Source organism: Castor canadensis, chromosome 12 (genome assembly GCF_047511655.1).
Source record: "Castor canadensis chromosome 12, mCasCan1.hap1v2, whole genome shotgun sequence".
Classification (NCBI taxonomy): domain Eukaryota; kingdom Metazoa; phylum Chordata; class Mammalia; order Rodentia; family Castoridae; genus Castor; species Castor canadensis.
The window spans coordinates 75,865,575-75,885,605 of NC_133397.1; the positions used below are offsets into that span (position 1 = coordinate 75,865,575).

A 20,031-nucleotide genomic window follows, 5' to 3' on the forward strand; every position below is an offset into this window, starting at 1 on the left:
CCGAGCACGCACGCCGGGCCCGTGGGCCGTGGAGCTGACCACGCCTTTCCTTGCCTCCTCCCCACGTGCGCGGCTTCCGTTGGGCCCGCGCGGCCGCCGTAGGCGAGCGAGCAAGATGGCTGCCTCCGCGGTGGCGGGCGCCGTGAGAGGCGCTTCAGGTCAGTGCAGCCACGCGCTCCGTCCGTGCCCTCACCAAGGGGAGAGCGGGCGCGGGTGGAACGGGCGTTACTCTGGAGGGCAACAGGGAAAGCAAGGCCGACATCTGAGGCGGAGGGCTGCTCAGCACTTTCTGCGGGGCGGCGAGGCGGCAGCTCGCCCCCGCCCGCCGACTCACACCCGCGCTGACCTGGCTGCCCCGCGCTTGCCGGTGCTTTACCGGCTCCTCCGGAGAGGCTGGGCATGAGCGGGCGAGGGAGACTTCGGAAAGCCCACTCTTGTAAGGGGGAGGCCAGGACCCTATGACCTTGAGCTGTTGGAATCTCTGAATTTGAGGGGTACACTGAATGCCGGGCACCACCACCCGGCCGGTGGGTAAATGAGCCCATCCGCATCGTGCATCGCCTGGGGCGTCCGAAGCTCGCCGGTCGTGTGTAGCCTGCAGGGACCGGCTCAGTACAGGGTGGGGCTGATGGTGTCTTGACTGGGAGGTGAGGTGAAGGCAGGACTTCTGCAGAACGTTAAAAATCTTTCAACTAGCACGATCAGCTTCGCACAGAACGTACTAAGTAAGGATAAAATTGTGTGCCATAAATCGGGCACTGGTGGCTCACAACTGTAATCCTGGCTGATCTTGGGAGGATTGAGGTTCGAGGCCCGCTGGGGCAAATAGTTCTAAAGACCCCGTCTCCAAAATCACCTGAGCAGAATGGACTGGAGGTGTGGCTCAAGTGGTATACCGCCTGCGTGAAGCCCTGAGTTCAAACCCCTGTCCCACCCCAAAAAAAGGCAACCATATAAAAATTTTATACTTCATACTTGTTACCTTGCCTATTTTTTTTTGAATTGCATATATATGCATCTCTCTAACGTTAGTTTTGTCTAGTTTTGAACTTTACATAAATGGGATCATATAGTGTCTGCTCTAGTGTCTGCTGCTTTTACTTTGAGATTTATTCATTTTGCAAGTAGCTGTAATGCTTTCTCCTTACTATAGTATGGTATTTTCTTATGTGACTGTTCCACAATTCTCCATTCTACTATCAGATGGACACGTGTGTTTCCAGTTTGGGGACCATTACATACAAAGCTGATTGATCTCATGTCCTGGTACCAAGGCAAGAATGTTTTGCGTGTGTGTAACACTAACTGTGCAGTTGCTGGGTCAGAGAGCACATAGATACATATTCAGCATTGCCTGATATTGCCAAACTGTTTTCCAGTGGTGTGTGCTTGTTTCCAGTTACCCAGAGGGCAGGCTCCATATTCTGTGACACCAACACTTGCTGTTGCCTGACCCAGAGATTTTTGTCAGTCTGGTATCTCATCGAGGTTTAAATAGATGTGTCTCTGATTAGTGTACACATGTACTGGCCTTTTGAATTAAATATTAAATATTTTCTATTGAGTTTTTTTTGTTTGTTTTACAGTATTGGGGCTTGAACTCAGGGCCTACACTTTGAGCCACACTTCACTAGCCCTTTTCTTTTGTGAAACATTTTGTTCCAGATAGGGTCTCACAAACTATTTGCCTGCTGCTGGCTTTAAACTTCAATCCTCCTGATCTCTACCACCTCAGTAGCTAGGATTACCGACATGAGCCACTGGCTCTAGCTTCTTTTGAGTTGTGATTACTTCTGTGTTCTAGATATGTGTATCTTTTTTGTTTATGCATATCCAAGCAGTTCTCACATGCTCCTTTTACTTTTTTTGATGCTGGGGATGAACCCAGAGCCTCATGCATGTTAGGCAAGTGCTCTACTATTGAGCTACATCCCAGCCCTGGAGTACGTTTTGATGAAAAGAAGTTTTTATTTTCATATGCTTGATTTATAGTCCTTGTATTTTTTAAATAAATGTTACAGATTGTGTCAATTCACTATAATACTTAGATTCTACTTAAAACCATTAAAAGAATGATGGGACAGCTTGTTTTTATTAAGTTTTTGAAATGATTTTTGTTTTTATTTTTGGTGAACTCAAGGCCTTGTACTTGCTGGGCAGGCGCTCTACCACTTGAGCCACTTCGCCAACCCAGCAACTTACTTTTAAATGCCAATATTTTAAATATAATGGAGTTCTTTTTAACAAGTTAAACTATTTAATATTTTAACCTTTGTTGCTTTTAGGAACTGGGATAGGACCCAGAGCCTTGTATGTGCTGTATCCCCATTCTACCACTGAGCTACAATCCCCCCATTTAATATTTTAAATAATAAGAATTTGTGGAAGTTACATGCTTTTTCAAAATTCTTACAGGGAATGTAGGACCCAAAAAAAATAAAGACCCCTGGCTTAGATTCTGTCATGCTCACGGCATCCCTACCCAGTGCAGCTCACATCTGTCACACCAATGATTTTTTTGGTGGTACTGGAGTTTGAACTCAGGGCCTACACCTTGAGCCACTCCACCAGCTCTTTTTTATGATGGGCTTTTTTTTTTTTTTAAGATAAAGTCTCACAAACTTTTCCCTGAGCTGGCTTCAAACTGAATCCTTCTGATCTGTCTCCTGAGTAGCTAGGATTACAGGTGTCAGTCACTGGTACCTGGCTACCACTCCAGTGATTCATGACATGTAGGGTCTTTTGTAATTTCTTGAATGTGCCGTTTTATTCTTCTCCTTTGCACCTCCCAGTTCCTCTTATTTCTTCAAAACTCTGCTTTTGTATCATTTCTTTTGTGAAAACATCTATGTTCTCCCTAAACAGGGCAGAGGACTGAAAGAACAGTCAATTACTTCTCTTTATTTCAGAACTGCACTTCTTTCATTCTAATTTAGACTGCTAAGTTTGTCACCTTACAGCACATTGGTAGGTAAAACCCTCCAGTTCATTTTCCCATGTGCTGCTTTCAAACCAAGCTCATTCTTCCTTTTTTCAAGTAACATTTTACACTAACATCAATGTGTTTATCTCCAATTTCACTTTGTTGGTTTTGATCTGTTTTTCTCTGTTACTAAAATCATTTGGAGTCTCATATTCTGTCATTTCACAAATATGCTAACTAGCCATAGTTCCCTGCTTGTTTTTTGGGCAGATTGATAACGATTCCTTAAGCAGCTTCAGGAGCCTTCATAAAAGTTGGAAACGAAACAGCATCCATTAGGAAGGCAGGAAGAGATTTTGATCAGGTGAACAGCAATCAACTAATTTAGGGAGTGTGGAACTCACCTCTTATCCCGTTCACATTTCTGCACTTCTTTAGAATATAAAGAAACTTTTTTGCAGATGCCTTCCTAAAGTTAGGCTATACCATGGCTAGGACATTCCAAACATTCTCTATATATTAAAAAAAAAAGAAAGAAAAGAAGAAAAATAAAAAACAGAAAACAGAGCCAGGCATGAAAGGCATGCTCCTGCATTCAGAAGGCTGAGGCAGGAGGATTGCTTGAGCCCAGAAGTTCCTTTTTCATGTTGGTTGGTTGTTGGGGTGGGGTTGGGGGAGCGGTTGAAAGTGCTTAGGTTTGAATTCGGCCTCATGCTTGCAAGCCAGGTACTCTACCACTTGAGCACCTCCACCAGTCCAACCTAATTTAAATGTGAGGAAAGGGAGTTTAAGTGACTTGCCCATAGTCATACTGCTATAAAGCTATAGAGCTAAAATATGAACCCAGTCTGATTCAAACCTACATCACTTCACTTTTGCACCACAATGCCCCATTACCTTGGTGAAGTTGGTGAAGTGGACAGTAGGGCAGTAGTTCTAAGTCCTGGCTGAACATTAAAAAAAAAAAAAAAAACTTGGCCAAGGTAGAATTTGCTTGATGCAAAGTCAGTCATTTTGCGTGTAAAATTTGACAGTTTTTAATAAGTTTAGGAAGTTGTGCCACTATCACCATATTCTACTCTGAGATCATTTACACCATCTTGTGGGACCTTTTTAACATATGTATTCTTGAGTCCCATACTAGACTTGGTCATAAAGTATGAGTGAAGTCAGCGCTCTGAAGAATTCTAAATTGATTATTATTTTTTTGGATAGTACTAAAGTTTGAACTCAGGGCCTCACACTTGCCCTGAGCTCTACCACTTAAACCACACCTCTAGCCCAAGAATTTTAATTTGCATAGCAGCAAATAAAGAGGACTGCAGTTTAGTCCATATATATCTGCTTTCTGAAACCTGCCTCATTCCCCACTACTTGTCCCCAGGCATCTCTGCTATGCTCAGGTCTGTGGCAGTTCTGGTCCTGGCTTCCATACCTGTTTTGGTTTCAGCCTCCAGACCTTTGCTGATGTTGTTTTCCTACCCAAAATGTGTTTCTTCTCAAGGGTTTGTTCATTTTCAAGAGAACTAAAGTGCTATTTTCTTCATAAATCCTTCTGCTGTCACTCTGTTGTTCTTTGAGCTTTCATGTCTGAAATGTCTTTACACTGAGTGTGGGAGTTCTGTCTCCTTGGAGTATAAGATCTGGGCAGTGGGATTTAATCTTTCACATATTCCCTCCCTTGTACTGGACAAACCAGACTGGTTTTCAGAATTCTGTAAAAATCATTGGAACACATAAAATAGGTAATTTTAGGGTAAGTTATACCTCAGTAAAATTGGTTAAAAGCTCCATGGGTCAGTCCAATTCTCAGGATCCTTAATTATGTATGACATTGGTTGCTTTGGTACATTAATTGCATATTTTGGAGTATCATATTAAATATGTATACTGTTTTTTCTTTTTACAGGAATCTTACGGTCTTTAAATGTTTTGGCATTTTCAGCCTATCGAAACTGTGCCAAGAATGCCTGTTTTAATTCTGCACTGTCAACCAGGCATTTTAGTCATATTCAGACACCAGTTGTTTCCTGTGTTCCTGGACTTGTCTCATCTGTCAGAAACCTGACATGTGGGCATTCTACAATGATCCTTAATAGGTAAACATGATGCTTAGACAGAATTTCTAAAATCTTCATGCCTGGGCAGGGGCTGTATAGCTCTAGTGGCAGAGCACTTGCCTAGCATGTTTGCCCTGAGTTCAATCCCAAGCATAGACACATACATACACGAAACATTTGTGCTTAAAAGACAAATATTAGAAGTAGTTGTTATCCTTTGCCTACCTGCGGTTGATTATGCAGACTTTGCCTGACTGAACAGGACAATATGATTGATATCCAGACACCCAGACACCTGAAGCAAGAACTAACAGACAGAGCACACTTTAATTTTTTTCCTTTTCATTGCCAGGGATGGAACACAGTCTTGTACATGCTAGCCAAGCACTCTACTATGGAGCTATAGCCTTAGGCCTCAGAGCTCACTTTTTTTTTTTTGGTGGCACTGTTTTGAACTCAGGACTCAGGGCCTCACACTTGCTAGGACTTGCCTCACACTTAATGCTTGAGCCACTCCACCAGCCCTTTTTTGTGATGGGTTTTTCAAGAAAGAATCTTGCAACCTATTTGCCTGTAGCTGGCTTTAAACTATGATCCTCCTGATCTCTGCCTCCTGAGTAGCTAGGATTACAGGCCCGAGCCACCAGTGCCAGGCCACACAGCTCACTTCTGATGTATGTGTGCTTTCCTGGATAGAAGCTGTCAGGTAAAGCAGAAAGTAAACAAGATGTTCAGCTTTACAAGCCTGGGTGGTATGTGGTTTTCATTCGGTCAGCAAATACTCAGTTAAGCACCCGTATGTGCTTAACATTATACTTAGCAGAAAAGGCACAAAGTCAAACAAGCTGAAGTTCTCAAGGTGTTTGTAGTATGGTGGGCAGATGGGCAAGAAGTAGGGTGATTAACAATGAAACCTTCACTTTGCACAATTAATACATGCTAACAAAAGAAATCAAAATTAAGATATAGGAAGATAAAATTCTTTCATAGGGATTGAGGGGGTGGATTTTATTTTTGGTGCTGGGGGTCAAATCCAGGGTTTTGCGCATGCTAAGCACATGCCCTACCACTGAGCCACACTCCCAGCAGGGGTGGATTTTAGAAGGCTTGCAGGTGAAGATAGTTGCTATTCTTAACCTATATTTGATTTTATGAATCATTTGAAATAATACTGTATGTTAAAAGCTCCATTCCAGTGGAACAGCTTTATACACCTAAGTACTGTGTAGAAATGGATTTTATCATTTAATCTATCTGATTTCTGAGTTATGTCTTTTAAAATATATTTTAGAGTGGTCCCCTTCACTCCCAGTGCCCTGAAACTACCAGCCAGAACTGTAACATACTTCAGTTCACGAAAAGGAAAGAGAAAGACTGTAAAAGCTGTAGTCTATCGGTTTCTTCGACTTCATTCTGGCCTTTGGCTAAGGAGAAAGGTAAGTCTTTATTCTGTTACCTAATTGAGAAAATGTGAGCAATAGATTTGAGTATCAAAGAATTCGGTGAGCCTATTCATGACATATCTCCCCCATGTCTCTCTCTCTCTTTTTTTTTTTTTAATGGTACTGGGGTTTAAACTCAGGGTTGCACACTAACTAGGCAAGTGTTCCACCATTTGCACTCCACCAGTCCTTTTTTGTGTTGGGTATTTTTTTTTTCAGTTTTTATTATTTTTATTAGCATATTATTGTTGTACTTGGGGTACATTGTAACATTTTAAAAAGTTCTTACAAAATATCATAGTTGAATTCACCCCCTCCATCATTCTCCTTTATTCTCCCTCCCCTATTCCTGGAATAGTTTCAACAGGTCTCATTTTTCCATTGTTACACACAGGTACATAGTATTTCCATATCACTCATCCTCCTACTTCCTTTCCTTATATCCTTCCCTCTTCCACTGGTACCAACCCCCCAGACAGGATGTGTTTTATCTTTCTGTTCTCCATTTTTGAACAAACTACATTTTTGTTTGTTTAAGATAGCAATACAAGGTGTTTCATTATGACATTTCCTTATATATATGTATTATAACCTGAATTGGTTCATCCCCTCTGTTTTTTCTATCTTAATCCCCTTCTAACAGTGATTTCAACAGGTTTAAAAATTCTATATTCATTCTTATAGAGGAAGTATGTCAACCATAGTCACCTTCTTAACTTCCTCCTTTTATATGTTGGGTGTTTTTGAGATGGGGGTCTTGCTTTTGCTTGGGCTGGCCTTGAACTGCTGTATCTCCTGATCTCTGCCTCCTGAGTTGCTAGAATTATAGATATGAACCACTACCCCCTTCCCTTTTTTTTGGTAGTACTAGAGTTTGAACTCAGGGCCTCGTGCTTGCTAGGGAGGCACTTTGCCACTTGAGCCTTTCTGCCAGCCTTTTTTTGTAATGGGTATTTTTGAGATAGGGTCTTCCAAACTGTTTGCCTCCACCTGGCTTCAAACCACGATCCTCCTGATTTCTTACTCCTGAGTAGTTAGGATTATAGGTGTGAGCTACTGGCACTTGACTGGTTTGTTTTGTGGTACTGGGGTTTGAACTTAGGGCTTATACCTTGAGCCACTCCTCCATCAGCCCTTTTTTTGTGATGGGTTTTTTTTGTTTGTTTTTTTGAGATAGGGTCTTTCGAACTATTTGCCTGGGGCTGGCTGCAAACCATGATCCTCCTAATCTCTGCCTCCTGAGTAGATCTTACTCTGTTGCCCAAGATGGCCTCTAAAGTGATCCTCCCACTTCAGCCTTCTGAATAGAAGGTGCCTGCCACTGTACTTGGCTTTTTTAGTTTCTGTGTTTGATCTAATTTTCTATTTCTTTAAAAATCTATTCTTGAAAATTAATAATTCATGGATGGTATATATGGAAGTTTTGAGTTAAATATATGGGCTAACCATTCTTCACTCCTAATAATAGTTTTACTGTATTTATTATTCCTTAGAAAAGTACTTTTCATAAAAATAGGTCCCTAGTGGGTGAAAATAAATGAAGCAATATATTTGAGAGCTGTGCTTCTTCGCCTTTGTACTACTCAGCCCCTAAAATGAACATAAGCCACCTCCCTTGCCAGAACTCTTTTTCTTCTTAGATCTCAGTTTGCTACCTCTCTAATCAGTTTTTTTTTTTTCAATCTGTAAAATGAAAATAAGTATGTTGTTGAAGATTGCTAAGGAGATAATAAGATAATGTTAGCTATTATAATTATATATCATTATCTTGTTCTTCACCATCCACACAGATTTATTTAGCTTTGTTTTTTGTTTGTTTGCTTTCTGTTTTTGTTTTTCCTTTTCAGTTCTGGGGATCAAACCCAGAGCCTTGCATATGCCAGGCCAGTGCTCTATCCCCGTTGCCCAGGCTGGGTTGTTTTTTGTTTATGTGTGTGTGGTGGGGTGGGGAGGGGAGGTGGCAGTACTGGGGTTTGAACTCAAGGTTTCACACTAGGCTGGGTGCTGCTGTCTCACAACTGTAATCCTCGATACTTGGGAGGCTGAGATTGGGAGGGTTGAGATTCAAGGCGCCTGGGCAAATATTTAATGGACTAGAGGTGTGCCTCAAGTGGGAGAGCGCCTGCTTTGCAGGTGGGAAGCCATGAGTTCAAACCCCAGTGCCATCAAAAATAAAATACTTTGAGCTTGCTAGGCAAGCACTCTACCACTTGAGCCATGCCTCCAGCTCCAGGCTGGTCTTGAATTCAAGGGTTCGAGTGATCTTCCTTCCTGCCTGAACCTCCCAACAGGTAGGACTACTGGTGGGCGTCACCATGCCTGACTGATTTTCCATTTTTATTTTTTGATACAGAATCTTGTTATATACCCCAGACTGACCTCAAACTTTTGATCCTCCTTCATCAGCCTCCTGGGTGCTGGATTACAGGTGTGCACCACCATGCCAGGCTTGTGATTTTAATTTAAATAATCTTTTTCCAAAATACTAAATTAATTCTTTTTCAGACTACACATGCCTTTCTACCATTATTCCTGAAAACATCCCAGCCCCTATAGAAGTCTTTGTTCCCATTGGGCACATAAACCATGAGTTAAGAAGATAATCTGTTGTTTCTTCCATAATACAGTGTTTTAAATGTCTGTAATATTACCTCACAGGCAGGTTATAAGAAAAAATTATGGAAAAAGACAACTGCAAGAAAAAGACGCTTGAGAGAATTTGTGTTCTGCAATAAAACCCAGAGTAAACTCTTAGATAAAATGACAACATCTTTCTGGAAGAGGCGAAACTGGTACGTTGATGATCCTTATCTGAAGTATCATGATCGAACAAACCTGAAAGTATAGACTAGAAGTGTGATAATTTCCCAGTTATTGAATGTGCATCTTTGAAGATATGATGTCCTTGCAAAAATGAATGTATAGAATCTAATGTAAGTTGTATAAACCGATATGTAAACCTATAATACCAACATTAAACTTAAGAAAGTATTAAAACTTAATGGATTAAACATCCCCAGATTTGGTCAGGGAACTAGACATTTAAAGTCGTGCATTATTTTTAACAAGTGGTAATGGCTTCCTTAGTTGTTTCAATTAGGCTTATTTAGTTGCAAGAAATCTTAAGTAAGGAATGACAGACACTAACACTAACAATGTAGCTGAAGCAGTGTGACATTTTAAGGATGCATACCTGGGTCTAGCTGGGTCCAGCCTCTCTCCAGATGGATATGCTACCCAGAGTCACCGCAGGCCTCAGGAAGGGCAGAAATTGAATGGAGTTCCTCAGTAGAAGGTGGTGGATATTCATGCTTAGGTTCTACCTAGCATGTGACTCAGTCCTCTTTATGTTGTTGACTTCACTCTCCTCACCAACCTCTCTAATTCACAGCTTTTGTTTATGTATCGTTCCTTTTCCCTTATAATAACTTCAACTTATACCTCACTTATACCTTTGGAGGTATATCTTGTGACCCTCAGTTTCTGTCTGTAATTGCCAGGAGACTTTAACTAGGCCAGCTTACCTTTTCACCCCAGATCTCATCGATGTCACTTTGCAGTGTAGGAATTGGCTGTGCTTTGGTCAGGAAGCTATCCTAGCCCACTTAGTTGTGTTAGCAGGTTCACACAGAGTAAAAAAATAGTTATGTGAGCAGTTTTGCTTAGAGGTGAGCATGAACTGGCAGCATACTTGACTTCTAGCATACTAGGTTCATGTGTTCATGAGAGTTCTCCCTTACCTTATTGGGGTAGGTTTTTTCATAGAGAGAAGAGTTAATGAAATAACCTTTCAACATTTCCTTTATGAAATGGAAGGGTATACAACAAAACCTTTCTACCCAAGTTTTGATAGGCACTGTTTTTCTTAAAAGTTATTTATCCAGGCCAGGTGCGAGTGGCTCACGCCTGTAATCCTAGCTACTCAGGAGGCAGAGATCAGGAGCATCATGGTTCAAAGCCAGCCTGGGTAAATAGTTCTTGAGACCTGTCTCAAAAAACCCTTCACAAAAATAGAGCTGGTGGAGTGACTTAGGGTCTTTACCTTGAGTTCAAACTCCATACTGCAAAAAAAAAAAGAAATTGCAGATGGATAAACTGACTACTTATTTATTTATTTTTGCAGTACTGGGATTTGAACTCAGGGCCTACACCTTGAGCCACTCCACCAGCCCTTTTTTATGAAGGGTTTTTGCGAGATAGGGTCTTAAGAACTATTTTCCTGGGCTGACTTCAAACTGCAATCCTCTTGATCTTTGCCTCCTGAGTAGCTAGGATTATAGGCTTGAGCCACTGGCGCCCAGCTTATATTTTCATTTGAAGGATAAGTTTTTTTCAGACTGTTCCAAAAATGTGTTGTAGAAACTAAGGAAGAAAAGTAATTTCAGCCAGCTTAGAGATGATGCAAGAGTTAAACATTGTTAACCTGAAGAGGAGCAGGTAACGGGTGTAGTCTGGGGCATTCGTTCTGAGCTCTCCATCAGAATTATATAGAAGCATTTTCAACAACAGAGCACTTTGCTTGGCTGAAAACCATTGGTTTAAATTTTGAATGAGTTGTTTCAAATCCTTTAATATAAAGGCTAATGATGATATGACTATTATAGTAGGATAAGATAATGAAATTGAAGTTCTGTAACATGTCAGGCCAGGAATATTAGGGTGATTCCTTGGAAATAATATGTGTGTTCATTAGTACAAAGAGGTAACAAAAGAAAGTCCTAAAACCAGAAGGCCAAGTATGTGTCTATTTACAAGACCAGTTCATAAAGAATAGACATTTGAGATGTCTAAGAGCCTGAAACATGAACTGGCATTCTGTCTGGTGGATTTTTCTTTCTTCACACTTCTGAGATGGCAGAGTCCAGCCACTTATGAGGCTTTCGCACCTCTTTTTACCTGCCCTGCTGCTACCCTGCAGCACACCTCTGGCAGTGGGATGAACTGGTACACACAGAGTTTGGGAGAAGGACACTTTCCAACAGCCTCCGTGACTTCTCTAATGTAAATGTGGCTCCTAGGGTCGCTGTTACAGGGACCTTGGAGCACGTTGGTTTCTCCTGCAGGCCAAAGACAAAAGTGATAGAGACAAGGACTGGCTACCAGAACCTCAGCATGCAGAAATGGGCTGAAGTGGAAGGGGCAATTGGCACAGTGTTTGGGGAGGAATGATTATCACCAAAACTCATTTTAGGAGACCGACTGCCTAGCAAGCATGAGGCCCTATAAACAAAGCCCAGCTTTCACTAAATTAGAGTCTGCCTACGGGACCCTCAAGTAGATGTATAATTTAGAAAGTACGTAGTTTATTCACATATACAGATAATTTATTGAATACTTACCATGCTCAGCATATCCACAAACTGCTAAACCTTCTACGGATCTTGCAAAAGTAATAACGTTCCCTGGTTTAAATTTGAGGAAACTAAATCCTAGGGAGGGTTAAATAAATTACCCAAAATACAGCTAATAAGTCTCAGAATCTATTCTAATTCCTTGGGATCCTGTGTATCTCCCTCAGTCTTCTAACAACATAGGAAAATTTGTATCTAAATCAACAAGTGATTGTAATCTAACACTATAAATACTAAATACTTAATAATGCTACCAATTTATAACTTTACTTTCCTGTTATTTGTTGACTCTTAACCTGATAATTTCAGTTCTGTTGACATTGGACTTGACTGAGTACATGAATAAAAGACTGGAACTCCAGCTTCCTTTCCATTCTTTCCTGTGAATCTACTTCTTTTCCTCCTGACACTTTATGGTCCTTGTGTCGAACATACAGAATGTAGGACTATGAAAGCAAAGAAAATAGGTCTGTGTTTAGTTTTGATATTTTCAAGTCTTTATGACCTCCCAGTGAATCTTGAGTATACCTGTTCATGTTGCAAAGACAAGGGCAGCAAAGGGTTAAGGGCATCCTTACCACAGACAATGGCCCTTGCACAAAATGACTGAGCAACAGTATTTGCAGAATTAAAAGCTGTTACTATTAACTACTGTATTTGCAAAGCTATCCAGTGTCCATTAATCTTTTTAAAATGTAAAACAACATCTTTCAGGTTTATATTTGTGTGATCAATAGTTTACAAACCATCTACCACTGAATTGTTTCCTGCCAGTAATCATATGCAGTAGACATGGGGCCAACCAAGTTTTCTGGCCAGGTAGTGGTTGAGCACTCAACTTCTAATCCTTGGTACCTTCTATTTTTAAAAAAGTATTTCCTCCTTCTTCAGAAGCCCAACATTACAAAGATATTTTTAAAAGAAAATGTTAAGACTTTATTCAAGATGTTTATCAGGCATTATAACAAAACAACAGAACTTCAGCCTTTGGAATACTGTAATTTTACATCCCTTTGATACACAGTCCAGTATACTATTTAATTATAGATGGTTCTATGGAGACTTCAGATATAAACTAGAGGAAATGTGCACAGTTACAATCCAGAACATCAGCTCTGAGTGTACGCTGTTAGAGGATGAAGCACATCCTTTGTCATTCAAATACTGTGCAAGGTGAAGAAGTAGGAAGGCTCAATGATGGTCATGATTGACAAGCACTCTTAGCACAAACACATGGACAGTTTACCACGGAGGACACACATTTCAAAGGCCAGCAAAGTGAGCAAGCTATTCACACAAAGCCCGGAGGAATTATGACTAAACTGTCCAGTTGATAAGCACAAGACCACATCTTACCTCAGAAATGGGACACCTGCTCAATGGCAAGTAACTAAAGGTTATCACATGAAAATTACAGACTTTCGAGCTAGCATTTTGTAAACAGCCTGGGTCTGTATGTCAGCAAATTAAAAACATTCATTTATATCCTCTAGACAGAACACCACACTACAATGTGTACACTGATAGGCATTCACATTTTATGTAAGTCCATACACAAATATACAGCTTGTCAGGTAAGTAAACACATTTTGCAGAAATATGACAGCTGCTCTCAGTTGTACAGTGAGTGACTTTAAGAGAGAAATCAACTCCCTAGTCAACACTTGAAAGAAAAATGGTTACATTTACATTAAGACAATAGTTTGGATACCTTTACATTTTTTAATCTTGAATGAGAAGTAATACAGCATGTCTGAAAGTACAGTGCTTCAAACTGTTTTTGGCATAGTTGAGTGCATACTTGATAGCCTAAACTTGTTATAACTTTCCATTGTAAAATGGTGAAAATATAATAGAATTTTGAGCTCCACTGCTAAAGACATTTATTATTTTGGCAAAAAAAAAATTGCTAAAAAGCTGCTTCACTTAAGCTTTTTTTGCACTTGCTTCTGATAATTCTGAGTACACCCAACTAAGTATATTTTTCCTGTCTGGAACTATTCGAAAGAGCTTGAAGAGAACAGATTTTTGTCTTCCCTAACAGATTCAGGTGTTCATGGGTGTGAGGCACAGACAGTGGGCTGACAGCCTCTATTTGTCCTCGCAGCCATGAATTTGCTTTTAGTCTTATTTTCTTAAATCCCTTTGTAAATTACAAAATCACCTTCAGAGGAACTGTGGGAAGAAGCAATTTCAATATGTACACCTGGCAGGAATGAACTCAACTAAACCCTTTGTGAGGTGGCTATGATTTAGCTAACACATTATCAGCAAAGGCCATCGATACGTGTTTGTGCAGCTCAGTAATGGAGCAGTTTTTAATTGGGTCTGTAGTCGCTTGACAGTTAATATGTTGTATATAACACTACTTGTCTAGATTTCAGGGCATATCTATGAACAAACACAATCCAAATATGAGTAACTGGGTTGTGACCACTGACTGCATGCATTACACTGAAAGAAAACACCAACTCTAAGCACAAATATACTAGTCCTACATTTTGGCTCAGCTCCCAGAAGGGAGGGCAGCTACCTCAGATCACAATGTTGTCTAAGCCAGGTTCGTCTCAAAATCCTCAATGCTTTATCCCCTACGAAGCAGCCCTGGCCTGTGTAAAACACCAGTGAGACCTGAGTGCCGTGAGCGTGAGTCCACCTCTGCTCGCGTTCCACACGGCCAGGGGGAGAACGGTGAGCCACAGCTGCCCATGTGTCTGAGCAGCGAGTCATCCACCAAAGATCTCAACCTCTAACCTTTCTAGAACTCTGTGTAACATGCTGGTTATACAGCCATCTAGAACATACCCGAAACAAAGCATAGTTCTAGTTTTTTCATTTTTGTGTAGTGTTCTCTAAAAACAAGGTGTTCAGATTGGAGGCTCCTCTACCTATGAAGGAGAAGTACTTGCTTGCCAAGCACTTTTGAAATGGTCACAATTCTTTCTCCAGCTGTGAGTTCCTAAGCTGGAGAAGCTTTGCTAAGGTAGAGCCGCCTGCCTGAGGCAGTAGCATTTTAAGCTCAAAGGGTTCAGAAGTTCTTCATCCTGAATCCAAACAGGAGGTGAGCTTCCTGACTTTCCTTATCCTACGTCGTTGCCCTGACCTCTCACCGACACGCTCTGCTGTTGCTAAAATACTGCCCTTCTGCACTCCTGACTCCCCTGCCTGTTAACTACACAACCGTCTGAAGAAATGGACCATCTTCCTTCAGGAAAAGGGCTGTTCTACTGGAGTTGGATGTGGAAGCTTTTTACAAGCACATCAGAGACATCATCTAGAATCAAAATATTTGCTTACATTGGTGTTTTTGCGGTTTTCTCATCAGAACCTCTGGCAGCCCTTGCAAGTTCATTATATTAAGCCAAAGCCATAAATCTGTACATCGTAGTCCAAAGTATTAGTACCAAGAACAAAAAGTTTTGTTTTTTTTAAAATTGCTTCATTTGCATTTACAGGACTAAAAACTAAATATGCAACAGATAAATTACAAATGTACATCTCAGCAGCATAGGGGTGATATCACTTGCATTTCTAAAAACACACTGCTATCTGTAATGACAATCCAATTGTGGAAAATTACTAACCTCAGAAGACTTAAAGGTCCACCCCCCCAGCCTTTCCCTTTAGCCTCTCCCCAGTAAAACTTCAAAGGAAAAAAAGAAAGGAATTCTTAAAGGTGGAAGGGGAGTGAGTAAAGGCCATGTCTGTGAGGTTGCACACTCAAAGCACACCCAGCCTGCGGATTTCTGTGTTATTAGTGACTAGCTCTTTAAGGCAGAGAAGAGACATTCTGTGGATCCGGTGCTGTTGGCTCATCTCACTCACGTGGTTTCAGTGGCCGAGGATGAGGTACTTTTCTTCCTGAAGCGAGAACGAAGGATTCTAGGCGGTACCTGATAGAGAAAGCGAGAGGGTATCCCTCAGTGTGGCATGAGTATGGAATCTTGAGGACAGCACTGGGGGGCAGGGGGCATGTTGAGACATTCAGCTCCCTTGGCCAAGTGCACATGAGTGAGGCAGTGGGTAGAGCTGGGGGTCTCCCTCTACGTATTCATAGCAGGAATATAAGGGTGGGATCCCATGCACCCTGTGAGGCTGAGCCCACTGTAAAGGCCAATGCCTCCCTCTTGGGTGCTTCATGTCCTAAACCTGGAGGTCTCCCAAGGGAATGGTTGTGCAGAATGATGCATCTCTTGTTTCCACCTCAGGAGCAAATGATCTTAACAAGTGACTCAGCAGAGAAGTGCCTCCCCAGCTTTTCCCTGGTTGCTGTTATTTCCTTTGGGAATTGGCCTTACATTTCCTGGCATGCTCCTCAAATTTCCAGTACCCATTCTGAATATGAAACCTTTCACTGAACAGTAAACCACACCACAAAGGCAAACAGCACCTTTAAGAATCAAAGGTTCTCCCACAAATGTCTCAGGAAACCCCTTCCTCCTATGGGATGCACAAATCGTAGGAGTTGCTATGAAAATGAAAGGGCAGAGTTTCTCCTAGCATAGCACCTAAGGGGATTCACAACTAGGGGCTCCCCCTCAGCCCCTATTCTCTGTAGCTAGAGACACTCTACACTGTGTCCTTTTCCGCCACTGTTCTAACTGAAAGCTGGGAGTGTAGGTCAGTAGAGTACTTGCCCAGCATGTAGAAGACCCTGGGTTTGATCCCCAGCAGCACATACACACTCTCACAAAAATAATTTAAAAAAAATAAGTGATCCACGTATGCTTCACCTTGGAAAGGAATGTGTGACTAACATTAGGCCACCATGTTTGTGTGGTGGAACATTTCAGTGCAACTCATCTGACTTTCACAGAGGACTCTCAATTTGCCCCAGATAGTCCCTCAGGCCAGCACAGGAAACTGAGGGGGCAGAGGGGAAATCTTTGTGGTCCCTGTAGTCTGCTGACTTTTCCCTAAGCCTGTGACTGGCGATTCCCCACTCAGATCACACAGGAAGGCCCATGAGCTCCATACTTGGCACTCCTGCTGCGGAAACCCCATCAACATCCATGGTAACTATGTCAAATGGATTGTTTTTGGTAACTTTAAAGAGTTGTGCCCCTTTGATAACACTGCATAGCCATTTTGTACCAGGCACAATGCTATGTTTTGAAGATAGAGTGATGAACAAGCCTTGTTTATAAAAACCTGACAAATAACATATTCTTAAGTTTTCCTTACACCAAAACATTTACTTGGGTTATATTTTACTGGTGTATCATCTTAGGTTAATAGCTGCTGATATTTAGGAAAAAAATCAAAACCTACATGCTTTACCACCTCTCCTATTTTTAAATAAAATTAGTAGATTCTTCCCTTCCCACACACATATACCTTGACAAGTACCTAGTGGTTTGTCCTGCCTGTTTGATGGAGGAAGACCTTTTCAATCTAAGCACTCAGGAGTTGTTGGGTACCCCAACAGACACCATTCTTGGGATCCCCAGAGCTCCAGGTTAAAGCCCCTGGGCAAACACATGCTCCAACCCACAGCCCCAGACACCGTGTACCTCCAGGGGCAACTCCGTCCTTCTTGGTGCCTTATACTTGTACATGAACTCCAGCAGGTCTTCCTCCTCCTCGTCAGAAAATGCCAGTGGGTTTTGGACCTGGCGGGGTGCCCATGCCTTCACACCACCCTCATTCACATCTCCCTCAACCACTTAATGTCCATTTACAATCTACATAAAGGAGACAGAGTACGGTGAGGAGGGATCAGTGTCGAAAGGAGCAAGGAAGGGCAGTGTTAAACACAGCACACAAGCCAGGCCTGTTAGGACAACTGAGGCTCTGTCTAAAGAAGCACTGGTGTCTTTGGGCTCCCTGCAGGGGCTCAAGACTGTGGGAGTATGATTGTAACATTCACCAGGCAGTGTGCACAGACACAAGGGATGTTGGTGGCACCACTCCCCTGGGAGAAGCAACAGCTGCCTTAACTAAGACATGCCAAACCCTGCACCTTAGATCTGTGACTCCACACCTGAAGAATGCTCTGGAAAGAATCTCCTTAAAAAGCAGAGCAGATGATCTCAAGGTGGGAGGCATGGTTTTCTACATTGTACATAGGAGTAATGTTGACAGTGCATTAACCAATGTATTGAGTGCCAATCTTAAGCAAAGCTGTGCAAATTTTTCATTTCAAAGACCCATGCTAAAAAATCAGAGATGCATGGTAGAAGCAGAATCTGAATGTAGCCTTCACTTTCCCCTCTGAGAGAGAGAGAGAGAGAGAGAGAGAGAGAGACTCCTGTTTCAGTCTGTCTTGAATAAATCCACAGGAAAAGCTCCAGAATTAATTTGTCTTATTGAATGCAGTCTATTCCATATTGCCTAGTCAGGTGGCTCATATTCAAGATGTAAACTGTTCTCTATCCATATCCAGCTTCATCTGACATTCACAGACACATCTATGCTATCTATATTGTTTTTACATAGAATCACAGAAGGTAGAGCTAGAGGATCCTCATCTTAACTGGTACCACCACCTTGAAGTCTGCAGATAGAAACCTGAGTTCTTGCTGAGACATCCTAAGACCTGTCAGCCACCAAATGTGCTGTCTTCCATGGGCAGGGGACTGGCTACACTGTAACAGCACCAGGTGTGGAGTAAAGATAGCATCCAATTCTGAGTGGCTTTACCAGTTTCTGCTGCCTTGCTCCCGAGAACCAGCAGAGGGCAGCATATGTGCATCACTGCCTTAACCTGGCCTTGCAAAGCAGGATGGTGGGCGGACATTGAGCTGCTCAGACTGCACCTTAATAAGGGCCTGACATTAAGGCGCCTTGGATTTTTTTCGCTCTGTGCTTCCCTCTGCCTGTTTACTCCAAGATTAGGTTGTTCTCTACTCCTTTCCCCTGCCCAAATCAGTTGAACTCTTCCAGATACTGCTGAACACATAACCCCTGGAGACTTCCTGGACTACTCGGCCCCTCCCAAGGCTCCCATTCCGGAGACCCCAGCTGTGCTTAGAGTAATAGCACACAACTTGTGCCACATGCCCTGGTTCTCATGTCAGTTTCACTACCTCAGTCCAACAGAAAGTGTACTAAAGTTTTATAAGACCATGGTTGGTTGACGCCTGACCCAGGTTGGACACTCAGTGGTTATTCATCCACTAAACTCAGTGGAACTCTGGTGTCATTTCAGACAGCTCAGTTCTGCCCCATGTCCAAGCTTAATACCCACCAAGATACCTCCTGCCTGACAGAAGGAATAACAGACATAACTACCCAGGACCAAAAGTTCTCAGACCAAGGTCTATCTTCAGAGGCAGCTTGGCCAGGCTCCATCCACCAGGAAACCCACATCCTGGGAGTGGGGTTGGGTACTGGTTCGAATCTATGCCTCACATGTGCATGTGATGTTCCCTCTAAACCCTGATACAGGGCTTTTCCTGTAGTGATTGCTATGGGCATCAGAAAGTGACCCCAAACAAGATCTCAGGCACCTAACATCTCATCTGGTCTGGATGCACTGAAGCATCCAGGGAACTCACACATTGCAGTAACAATAACAACCATCACCTCAGGACTGAACCCAACAGAGCTTTGTGCATCTTTTCCACTGCATCCTTGAACAAGGGCGGTAGGGTGGAAAAGAACCATCTGGCCCGTAACAGTCAAGGGGAACCCAAACATGGATGTGGGAGTAGAAACTAGTGCTCAGCTGAGTAGATCCTGGGAGAAAGGGAGGCCGATGTGGGCAGCTGGGGGCCAGAAGTAGCTTCAGATGGAAGCTGCACAAAGCACCTCCTAAAAGGAGAGGATCCCTCCTGGTCACCATGTGCCCTGAACGTTTTTGCCCAGTGTTGTTTGCAATATTGTCTTAGTCTCAGGACCAATGAGAATAAACGTTCTTGATGAGCCAAGCTCTGAGTCCCAGTGCACGGTGGATGCTGAATCTCTTAACTAATTCTATTCCCCTCTGCAATGGCTGAGGAAGCCCAGCATCTTTGACAGTCCACATCCTGATGGTGGGTATTTTAAATTTTCTTCTCATCTGGACCCTATCTTACTCCCTTTTCCTCAAGCTTTTTTTTTTGCTTTGGTTCACTATGTTATACACATTTCTATGAGCAGACTTAAATCCTTTTCAGAAAAGGGAGAAGAATGATTAAGCCCCATAACAACACAGCCCCACTGAGGGCAGCACCAGGTTGCAGACGATACCGAGTGGCTTGGGCACTGTTCTTGTTCCACAGACCTGCGTAGAATTTTGACCCAACATGTCCTCTGCCCTGGCACTGGGCCTG

General features: G+C 42.3%; 2 protein-coding genes across 6 annotated transcripts in view; one reads left to right on the top strand and one right to left on the bottom strand.

The window, feature by feature from the left end:
* Nucleotides 1-12,149, top strand: Mrpl35 (mitochondrial ribosomal protein L35). The gene is made up of 4 exons (XM_020179024.2): nucleotides 1-158; nucleotides 4,833-5,022; nucleotides 6,275-6,419; nucleotides 9,084-12,149. The coding sequence occupies exons 1-4, from the start codon at nucleotides 116-118 to the stop codon at nucleotides 9,270-9,272; spliced, it is 567 nt and encodes a 188-aa protein (XP_020034613.1). The 5' UTR covers nucleotides 1-115; the 3' UTR covers nucleotides 9,273-12,149.
* The window catches only part of Reep1 (receptor accessory protein 1), a 115,664-nt gene continuing 106,379 nt past the window's right edge, over nucleotides 10,747-20,031 (bottom strand). For 3 of the 5 annotated variants that reach the window (XM_074050139.1, XM_074050138.1, XM_020179027.2), the window contains 2 exons: nucleotides 17,290-17,441; nucleotides 10,747-15,669 (listed from right to left, as the gene is read on the bottom strand). In XM_074050139.1, the coding sequence (XP_073906240.1) occupies nucleotides 15,598-15,669; nucleotides 17,290-17,441 (224 nt within the window). In that variant the 3' untranslated portion in view covers nucleotides 10,747-15,597. The remainder of the gene's footprint in view (nucleotides 15,670-17,289; nucleotides 17,442-20,031) is intronic. The other 2 variants (XM_074050140.1, XM_074050141.1) reach the window with 2 other exon arrangements.

Bases quoted from the DNA above. Each gene is read 5' to 3' on its own strand.
- Mrpl35 (XM_020179024.2), top strand. From the start codon at position 116: ATGGCTGCCTCCGCGGTGGCGGGCGCCGTGAGAGGCGCTTCAG. The intron at 5,023-6,274 runs GTAAACATGATG...AATATATTTTAG, and splicing joins TCTACAATGATCCTTAATAG to AGTGGTCCCCTTCACTCCCA. The intron at 6,420-9,083 runs GTAAGTCTTTAT...ATTACCTCACAG, and splicing joins GCCTTTGGCTAAGGAGAAAG to GCAGGTTATAAGAAAAAATT.